Source organism: Rhopilema esculentum, chromosome 11, assembly GCF_057945365.1.
Source record: "Rhopilema esculentum isolate cy_ngs chromosome 11, ASM5794536v1, whole genome shotgun sequence".
In the NCBI taxonomy this organism is placed as follows: Eukaryota; Metazoa; Cnidaria; class Scyphozoa; order Rhizostomeae; family Rhizostomatidae; genus Rhopilema; species Rhopilema esculentum.
In genome coordinates, this window is record NC_142825.1 from 2828895 (window position 1) to 2839619 (window position 10725).

Here is a 10725-nt window from a genome sequence, read left to right on the forward strand (position 1 = left end):
GCCGTTTGGCCTTTAGGAAGGAAAAACCAATTTTCGTGTTCAAAACGTTTACCGTAACCTTAAGGCACTTTCACATTGGGCTAATTCAAGGGGGCCCATTCGATCGGTCTTATAAAGCTCATCTACAAGCTATCGTGCAAAAAGCTCCTATCGTAGCGGTTTCGTGGGGGTGGGGGTGGGGGCTGGGAGTGGGGCAAATCGTGGATATACTGTATGTTTATTAATTTCCAGCAAGATATCACATATCAAACGCAAGAAACCACTGACAACAATGAATAAAAGATTTCAAACTTTTTATCGACGAACACAAGCAACGCATGGATCCAATTATCCCATCTCGATGTTTTCCGTGCAGTTTTAAGATAAAATCGTTCCGAGTTTGGTGAAAGAAACTAGATGGGCTCTAAAAAACTGCCTCAGAGTATGAAAAGGTGTCTTAAAATTTGATATCTTGATGCAGCTGATAGGTTTAAAAAGAACTGCTACCCAAGCAAAAGACTCCGAAAACTAACTAATTTACTGCGCTGCAATCCCGCCCTCTGCTCAACTGCAATAAAAAGGTTCAATTTCTAGGCATGGAGAAGTTTTTCACTGGAGAAAAGGAATTTTGTGTTATGGAGTCGACGGGCTACATGTATAACGTATAACCTGGTGATTGGGAAGACGAAGATCGCTAGATTTTCAGTAGCTTTCGACACGAGATACATTACATCCTCGATGGAACGAGGGCCTAATGTCAATCAATGCTAACTGTATACGTACGACCAACAGTGTTAAAAAAGTAAATCAAATTGCAAAAGATCCCACACACTCGGGTTCAGCAATCAATTGAAAGCCAATGTTAAGCAATATTGCGGGTTGCCACCTTGGCTGCAGCGGCAAGTCAGGAATAAATCAGTCACACAAATAGCATTCATAACTAAATTAGCATTTCGTTTTAGAAACAGAATCTTCCCTGGATTCTGGTTTTTAATCTTGTTTTAACTATAACGGATTCCATTAATAAATCACGACCGATCTGAAAGCGTTCAATTGCAAACTTTGCCACCAGACACGTCATAATTTATTTTAAGTTCTGAATGGAATGACACGAAGTCTGTGGTGTGTTGTAGTATCTTGGGAAACCAAAGATTTCGAATGATGGATGAGTCAAAGGGCCTGCGCAGCGCAAAGATGACTGAATTAAACAGCAACGAAACAAGTTTGATTTGTCAAGAGAAGAGCATACGCAATGGTCTATCGGTCGCAAGAGAGCGGACTATGAGCCGATTTCATTTGATCTATGAACAGTTCTCTACTAATAAAATCACGAAAGAATTGTGTGCACAGATGATCTCTGTTTCAAATGACAAAGTCTAATCTAGTGTGCCGATATACACTCTTCAAGTCCTAAGCTAAACTTATCAAGAAAAACATTTTTGGTGTGATAGATTGTAACACTGGACCCTTCTTTAGCGTTTTATAAATGAAATATATTATTGAAAGAATTGAATCAAGAACTTTTTAAAAAAACCTTTTATCTGATAATGCAAGTTCTTTTATGCGGTTATTTATCACTTTGAAAATACTACTGAACTTCAAAAAGGAGAGACTTTATCTACCCTGGAGATGTAATAAGGACTCATGCAAATTGAACTAATATTTTAACAAAACAACAGAACTTTATCAATACTAGCTTTTTGAAGTACAAGAAAGCGATGCCTTGAAACACCAATCTTTCATTTTCGCCCCACAACAAGATACCCATGCCGGTGAAGAACAGAAATTGAATCAGAAAGAAAGCTGATTTGCAGGAACTGTATATTCAGTTGAAATTATTTAAAAGGCTTCATAAATACACAGTAGAATATTTTTGCAAAAACACAACTAGTCTAAAGCTTGCTAAATTCTTCCTGCAAAGCACATCAAATTTCCCGAATTCAACTGAAAATCTGTTTCTAGAACACAAGTATTAAAATACATGTTTTTCTTTTTATATGAATTTCTCAGGCTTAGCCGATAAATTGGGATTTGCCTGCATCTGTCCTCTGCAGACTGCTGTTTCCAATATCACGTGAAGATGACGTCACTGCTATGTAGCATGGGATGCCGTTTTGAGAGGGAACTGCCTCGTTATAGTACTGTGATCTCAAGTGCATAACATGGTCTAGAGACGGAAGTGAGGCTGAGCCATATACCGTCTGTGTGGCTGGCGTGTGATATGGATTGGGTACAAGAGAATGGTACATCGAAGAAAAGTATCCAAAATTTGATTGCTGATATGTTGTGGTTGGGATCATTTGGGACATATACGGATTAGTGTAGTTCCCGTTGTAACATCTGAAACAGGAGATGAGTTGATTGGTATAGTTTGAATTATAAATGTGTAGTGAAAAATGTTACCAAAGTACGATAGTGGCTCAAAACATTGGTGTAGAAATAGTTGTTTTCTCCAGTCCACTAACCTTTTGGCCAGGATTGTAGTCAGCACAAGTCAAATGAATTTCGTAAGTAAACTTAACTAAACATTAATTTAAAAATAAATTCGATATCCAATGAAATTTTTATCAGAATACACCTCCATACAAGAAAGGAATAATTGTATTCCAGAATGCTTGTTCTGTAGGCAATGTCTTGCATTAGTTACCTCAAGGCATCGAGAACCTTTAGAAAACTGTCAGTAAGTTTGGTCCCAAACATGGCCTTTATACTGAAATTTAACGGTATAACACTTACGTGGCACTTCTTTGCTTCTCTGTAACATCAACAGGATGCTAAAAGCGCTATAATGATTTACTTACCCATTAGAAGCTGTAGTTATCGTTGTGGTTGCTGGCATTCTTTGATATTTCGTTTGTAGCATGCTTGGCATGGCTGGAGTAATTTCTGGCCCTTTGCGCTTCCTTCGGGTTTTCCAGTCATTGTAAGTGACAAAGTTTTGATAAAGCTGAAACAGAATCTTAATGCATTTGAATCTAATTGGCTCACTGTCTTAACCACTTAATTTTCTCTCAAACCCTGATCTATCCATATTGCATAAATTGGAATCTTTCTGACTAAATCCCTTGAATATGGTACCAATAGTCTCGTAAAGCAAGATTTTAGATAAGCAACTTAAAACCATTTTGTTTTCTACGCTAAAAGCGTGTAATTCGTTAATTGATATGAATGTTATACAGTCTTCTACACGTAAGGTACGGTAATCAATAGATAATAATCCACGTGACAATGATCCACGTGACAATGATTCACGTGACAATGGTTCACGTGACAATGATTCACGTGACAATTATTCACGTGATAATGATTCACGTGACAATAGTTTAAGTGACAATGAATTGCGAAAGATTTTCTTCTTACTTGTTGGTGTATAACTGCTGGAATGTGGTCTTGAACTACTTTTAGGTAGTAGACTGTCATTTCCAGGACCTATGGCAAAATCAAGTATTTGAATTAGATGATTTAAATTTGGAAAATTTGGCGGTGAAGATCTACCCTGAACCTCAGGTACTAGCAATCGAATAATTAATATCAATATGTTTGACATTTGGCGAACATAATAGAAACAAATGATAAAAAACATAAGATCAAGTACATCCTTTTAAACGGCTATTCATCCTTTTTCTTAACTGATGTAGCAAATATAAATATAAAAGAAATCTCAAAAATTTAAAGATATCATGATCCTTAATCGTGGCAATTTTATCCATCCTTCATCGTCATAGTCAACTTAATAATGCAAGAAGTCTGAAAAAAAGATCCTTTAACCAATCCTCAAATCTTTAGTGTCTCTTTGTTTATATGAAGGCGTTCTTTCCTCAACGAACTCGGTCTAGCAAACGAGTTCTCAGACTCTTTGTTTTTTCATGGAGTACGTCATTAAGAGATGATAAGTGTAATGCTCTAATTCCAACTGAGGTTTTTCTTCTTACAGTTGCCATGTCCTGCCTTCTGCCTGATAACAACTGCTTGGGCAAAATTTTTCGTAACTCATCGCAGCTGTCTTTTATTCGCTCCCTGCAAATAGTCCACATAAGAACTAAACATTCAAGTATATGCTATGTGACGGTTTTTTGTGCAAACATGATGATATACAGAATAGAGTTATTACATACATTATTTAAGAAGTGCAGCAATTATGGTAAATTACAAAAAACAGTGTCTTTTAAAGTTAAACGTAAGAAGGCAGTTCCCCCTCCATTTATGTTAAGACATCTTTGTTGAAGATCACAAATGGTTATTCTTTTTTCGAAAAAAAATCTGTAATAAACAGACAAAAATGTCTTAACTTCAACTAACCTTCTCTCTCGCTCTTTGTTGCTATGCTTGGTATATTCGTCAGGTATGAGTGACAACTTCATACTGGAGGTGCCTGGAGTGCCATTGATCATGTACCCTGCATTCTGCGTCAACGCAGGCGCTGTAAATAAGGAGTGTGCGGGATAGCTGCGTATCACTGGTGCATTCTGGGAAACCAGTGGATAAATGTTTATAGATTGCTGTGACATCACAGGTTTTACTGTTTGTACCGAAGAGGTTTCCGCTGGTTGGGCAGTGCTTTTCGATTTGTGCTCTATGTCTGGGAGATTAAGACTTCAATAAACTTTGTGTAAAGAAATATAAAAAACAAATGCGTATTCCCACAAACCTATTCGCAAGTTAGGTTAATCGTGCCAGAGATTTCATCATCGGAAATGCAAAGATTAGTCTATTCTCGATTATGATTTTACCCCTCGTCAAAGCATAAGCATTCAGAGAAATATATTTTATTTGCCCCGCATGTGCTAAAGCTCTCAACTAAGGTAGGCTATGGTACAGGATAGAAGTGTAAGCTAAAACATTTTGTGTCCCGTCCTGTAGCTGAGGCGAAATTCCTTCAAGGGCGAAGGCTGGAAGAAAAGCAAGCCATCGTTTGCCTCACTTCCCCTTTTACTACGTTGCTAAACAGTGAATAAACAATAGTTTGGCAAAATGTTTGGAAGATCTCAGCCAAACCTTTATTTCATGAACTTCTTTACTTCTTTGTCAAAGAAAACTTTGCCGTAAAAAGTTAATCAGATTTTTTGTGAAGAAGTTAAGATGTAATCCTCTTGAACGTCCCTAACGTATTTGATGCATAATACCTTTCTGTGCATTCTGGTGCAAATCTAAGATTTGCTGAATCACATTCCAGCCAGCTGAATTGCTTTTTGGTCCATTCGTGTCAGCTTGGTTGGTGCTGTAGCTGTTGTTCATTGGGCAGTCTGATGCTGCCTGGCGCCCGTTCGCAGAAACACTCAACGGCGCAACGCAGTTGGTTGCGTAGGAATTTTGACCAGTAGTTAAATATGCGCTGCACGTTTGAACTGAGGGGGATTTTTCATCAACATATCTTGTCTCTTCATCCAGTTGCACCTGTATGTTGACGTCAGAGCTGCCTGACTCACAATATGGCGTGAGTTGGTCCGTTGAATCGCAAGCTGGTATTGGACTGCCAATGCGGCCAGAATTCCATATGCTTTTTGGGCCATTTGCCTCTATGCTGAGCAAAAGAAAGGTTATAGAAATGTTGTTACGAAATCCTTTATCGATGCTAACGCCTCAGGAAGAAGTTAATAACTATGCGGTGGATAGGACATGGAATACGTAGATATAAATCCAGCCACTAATTATTTGATCAGTTTCTCTTAACGAAATTGTATATCAAGAGAAGGTAGAGCAAACCAGTTAGGCAGTCTCCATCTCATGAGTAATTATTCCCTGTAAACAAGTGCTACGGCTACGTCACAGGCAGTTCTATTTCCCCGAGTTTATATATAGACCCAATTACTTCAAAGGCGTGGTCTTCCCCAAATTATTCGAAGAACTAAAATATGGATTCGTAAAATCCAGCCTCCAATCTATAAAGAATTCTTCACAATTTCTTCACAGTTTTGTTGTATATTATAAAAAAACATTTGTGCTGGAAAAAAACCTGTTATTAGCAACAAAGTTAAGACTTCATCGAATTTTCATGTACTAGATACATCAGCTGCAAAAGTCAAAATATCATACGGTGTTAATAATTTCAGAACAGGAAGGAAAAAACAAGACAAACGTTTTAGACATCGATGTTCTGAGGTCATCTTGCTTTGCTGAACTGGCCAAGTTCGAGTTTTTCGGGCACTTATCGTCTCCTGGTAGATCTATGAAGGAGAACATAAAATTTGTACAACCTGCTATAAGTGAAAGACAGAAGTGCTATAAGCTAACACATTCAAGTTTGATGTTGAAGTGACCCTAGGCTTCAGTGTCAATGAGGTTCTGAGAGTGACGCAATTCTCCACTGAGTCTATCTTGAGATTCTTTTTCCGAGAATCTTTAAAACTAAATCATGATGCAAAACAATTGCAACGATGTTTATCAAAAAAAGAATTGAAAGCTTTTTCCTTCATGCAAGATTTATTCGGAATATTGTTTACATTTTCATACTGCAAATATTTGTTGACCCAAGAGTATACAATTTTAAATGCATTTTAAGAACTTTTAAAATTGTATTTTCCGTTCTATCTGAATTAATCTTTTAAGACTGGGAGGCATAATTTTACGCGTTTTATAAGTGAATGATTGCTAGTTTTGGTAACATATAATTTGTCATTTTGCATGCCTCAGTCAGATGAGCATCCCACATCATTCTTCTACTTTCTTTGCATTCTATACATAAAAGCAGAATTGATACTATACATCGGGATAACTGGAGCAGAATCATGCTCTATTCAAAACAACAAAGCAAAGGATATTTGGAATTCAAACCTCGTTTTGCAACTTGATTTAAATATCTTTCGCAAATACGCTCAATGGTCGATTGATACAGAGGGCCATAAACAATCTCAGAAATACCATATTTCTTCCATAGTTCCTCTGAAACTAAGATCATCAAAAAGGTCATTAGATTTTATCCAGCTGACAAAAGATGCTGAAGTCAAAATGTTTGTTACCATCATACATACAGTAAACAACCTGCAGAAGAACCAAAGAATCTCTTTTGGTTATTTATTAACCATGCTATGCTTAAAGAACCTAAATTTGCTGAAAAACAATAAGATTTTATTCTATAGCTTAAAAATTTGCTGTCACAAGGAAACACACATCAAACACACATTAAAATTCATCATCAGATTCACCATACAATATGCAAGAACTTTCTAAAGTTTACTGTTCCAAGGCCATTGCCAGTGCCACTGTGACTTATATTAAAACATTGGACTGAACATTATTTCTTTAGATGAAGTATCATTTCTTCCGAATATCATATTTGCTACTTGGACTGAGAGAACTCCCCGTTCTAGCCCTTTATGAAACAGGTACCTACTTTTGTACGAAACTGCATGCTTCAAAGCCACAATGGGAGTTGCTTGGTTTGCATAAGCTGAGGACCTGTAAGCAACCTCTATTCGATTATCTACTGCAAAAACAAAAATCCATCCTGGAGCTGTACAATTGGTTGCTTAAAAGAATGAGTAGTTTTATTGATAAGCATGTAGCAGTAAGGTGAGTTGAGCGGAGTATCAACAAGCTGGACAAATCAAATTGGAACAAACTTGTACAACATCAACATCATTCAATTAAAAGACGGCTTTATCATTAATCCTGTTGACAAGACCGTTATTGTGAATAATATATGATAACAATAATAACAATAATATTATAACGAATCTTTATACAGGATGTACATTTCAACATAAAAATGCTGTTATCAATATATGTCCTGTAGAAAAAGAAAAGAAAGATAAAACCTATATAAAAACCAATCGATCTTAGAAAAACTGAATCTTTTAAGGAATACGATGGACTGTTACAGAAGCATTTTATTTGAAAATTGTGATATTATAAGTATGAATCCTTTAAATGTTGTAATTACTGCTAGGTTTTACAAGAGTTTGTATAGGTTTTTATCTTTCTTTTCTTTTTGAAGTGAGGTGTCCGTTATTGCGAGGTGTCCGTTATTGTGAAGTGTCCGTTATTGCAAGGTGTCCGTTATTGTGAGGTATCCGTTACTGGGACGTACCTATAGTTAACACTGATGTCCTTCTGTATAGGATAAGTATAGGATAAGTTCAATGTCACAGAGGATCGGGATTCAAGGCTAGATGCTTCTAGTGAATGACGATAAATAACCTACCTTATAGCTAGCGATATTTTGAGAAGGCTGTCGACATAATCAACGTTCAAATCTATAATGATGAGAATAAAAGTCTTCACTGAAGCAATTCGGCATGCTGTGTCAGGAAAGCAATGGTTCACTTCAGGATTGTCGCAATAAAACATGGCTTGGTCCTCAATAAGGCGCATTAGGCAAGCGTTCTTGCAGCTGCTTATCAACAGAATGGCCACGTCCTGCAATGGAATGAACTGGGGTATTAGTTTTAAATTAAAAGGGAGGCAGTGGCAGAGACCGTGCACCACTCTTAAAGTGATAGATATGATTAGCTCAAGGGTAATAGAAAACCAAGATAACCAAGTTAGAAAATACATCATATCATTAAACAAGACGAAACACCAAAAAAAGAACAAAAATGGTTCCCAGTCAACGAGAACTGCTACAACATAGGAGTAAACTACCCAAAGCTGCGTTAAAGTAAACCTTCAAAAAAAATTTATTAGCCTATTATTGCAAAAAGTGGGTGGGCTACAGCCCCTGCTAGCCCATTGGGTGCGAGGTGCCTGGGCAGTGAATGTCCTTAAGGGGTGGGGTGTTAACGGTTGTCTTTTATGATGCAGCAATGGCACTTATAGTCAAAGCTAATTTCACTCTACCCCTTAAATTCATTCCCCCTTGTCATCACCAAATGAGTGTATGGCTCTTTAGACAGGGTAAACAGACGATGCCATCCTTCACCCTTTTTATCTTACCATTCAAAAGCAAAAAATCTCACCCCTTTCTTTTCTTTGCCAAAGATTTTATTTTCCCGCTTGCCATTCTCTTTGGCATCTTTTTCCCAGTTCTGTGAACTCTGACCACACGTATCGGCAGCACCATATTCCTGAAAGCCTTCGTTGTTTTCTGTGCCATCTTCTTGAAACAGTTTTCTTTTCACACCACTTTGCTCAACCTTTACAAAAGCATCGTCGTTTTTGTCGTTTTCCTGTCCTGGCTGTTGTGAGGTACTCAGCTCCATTTCTTCTTTGAACTTTTGTCTCTTCAATTTCCTGCCTCTCTGCATAAAAAGTACACATTACTTCTTATTCTAGGTAGCTTTTGGTGTTAGCAAACCTTATTCTGTATGGAAAGTATTGAATGCAACTTTAGCATCCTCAAGTCATTAAGTCAACAAAAATTAGAATATTTAGGTATAGATTAAGAAATATGATAAGACTTTTTCATAAATTGTAATCATAAATTTCAAGAAAGAAATTTCTCCAAAAATCAAACCTTCCTTGAAATCTAAGAATAATCGAGCCAACGGAATGAAAAAAATACAAAAACATTTCACTTCTTAAGGATACCCATCAATTTTAGTCCATGTGCAACTCGTTATTAAATTTTATTCATAAAAAAACAAACTCAACTCGAAGCAAAATTGATTAAAAATTCAGTAAATATATGAATTTTTGGGAGAATAAGAAAAGCTTTCAGTGAGAAATACAGTACCTATACTTGCAAGGTGAAAGCTAGCTTGGTCATCTAAACAAAGGCTTTGTACTGGAATAAATTCTCTGCTGGCGGGAGCCAGCTTTATAAAGAAACCTTACATTTCATGCATTTACCTTGTGCAAAAAAATTTGCTTACATCTATAGTAGTAAACCGTTCGTTACCGAATGTAACACTGGTTCCAATATTAGGATTTTAGGAAAATGAATTGAAACAGGCCTAGCATAACGATTAACGACAAGAAATGACGAAAGGTTTTCTACGCTCATGAAAACTTGTTTCCACACTTGAAGGTGCAAAATTACCGACAAAATAAGTGTAAACACAATTTTCGCTTACCTCTGTATCATGGGAAGGAATGGCAAACTTGTCCTGCAAGTTGTGGCCTTGTGTCCTCGTGAAACCTTGGAAGGAAAATGGAATTTCTGAAGCACATGGAACCTGTTGTCGCTTCGTTGCTCAGGTATGAAGAAACCCCCACTTGTATACGCGAGGCCACATTTGGGATGTGATTGGTCGAATAGGGGTGAAATTGGCATCTTCTTGTAACAAGGGAGCACCAGCCGCGCGTGCAAACACAATGAATTCGAAGCATTGACTAAATCCCGAATTCTCTTGAGACATCTTCCTAAAATGGCATTCTCCCCTGAAAATTCTTCATTTCTCGCTATGATTGAATCTACAAATCACATGGTCATTAAGTTATCACTGATAAACATAAATATTTTCAAATGAATTTTGCATCTGGCCTGGTATTTGTACGCAAACAAGTTCCTGCAATTTCTTTTGCGAATAGTCAAGTGCATCCTTTAGCAGAGTGATTCCAACTTAAATTTTGGCAATAACTTGAAGTTTTGGCAGTTGAAGTATTGCATTAATCTTATTCGAACCTTCAAAAACGTAATAGAGAGGGGGTTAAAATTTTAGGCCCATTCGCTCTCAAAAGCAATGCAAATGGACTATGCTTGTTTTTAGATAGGCCAAATCCCGTTTAACTGGCAGAGAATTTACTAGAAAGTGTTGATTTGAACTGCTCAGAATAGACTTGTATGATGGCGTAAACAGGCATCAAGGTTTTGCGATAATGTGGTAGGAATATAGTTTGACAGGGAAGCCTCTTGCAAAAGCCAGAGAT

At 37.1% G+C, this 10725-nt stretch overlaps 1 protein-coding gene across 2 annotated transcripts; it reads right to left on the reverse strand.

Moving 5' to 3' along the window:
- Window positions 1-1786: 1786 nt before the first annotated feature.
- On the reverse strand, window positions 1787-10661 carry LOC135693736 (uncharacterized). 2 transcript variants are annotated; one of them, XM_065212294.2, is made up of 12 exons: window positions 9930-10661; window positions 8874-9155; window positions 8120-8334; window positions 7310-7374; window positions 6751-6864; window positions 6056-6143; window positions 5103-5500; window positions 4279-4558; window positions 3912-3996; window positions 3340-3408; window positions 2781-2926; window positions 1787-2319 (listed from the first exon to the last, which is right to left on the reverse strand). In XM_065212294.2, exons 2-12 carry the CDS (start codon window positions 9114-9116, stop codon window positions 1992-1994), a joined length of 2031 nt encoding a protein of 676 aa, XP_065068366.2. In that variant the 5' UTR covers window positions 9117-9155; window positions 9930-10661; the 3' UTR covers window positions 1787-1991. The 2 variants fall into 2 exon arrangements, with proteins under 2 accessions (XP_065068366.2, XP_088967366.1); XM_089111240.1 differs by lacking the exon at window positions 9930-10661 and having other exon boundaries at window positions 8874-9716.
- Window positions 10662-10725: the final 64 nt, after the last annotated feature.

What these genes read in the sequence shown, in the direction of transcription:
- LOC135693736 (XM_089111240.1), bottom strand. Translation starts at nt 9,161, where the DNA reads ATGCAGAGAGGCAGGAAATTGAAGAGACAAAAGTTCAAAGAAGAAATG. An exon ending in GCATGCAGTTTCGTACAAAA is followed by an intron (nt 6,865 to 7,309) that starts GTAGGTACCTGT and finishes TGATGATCTTAG; the next exon opens with TTTCAGAGGAACTATGGAAG. An exon ending in ATAACTACAGCTTCTAATGG is followed by an intron (nt 2,320 to 2,780) that starts GTAAGTAAATCA and finishes CTCCTGTTTCAG; the next exon opens with ATGTTACAACGGGAACTACA.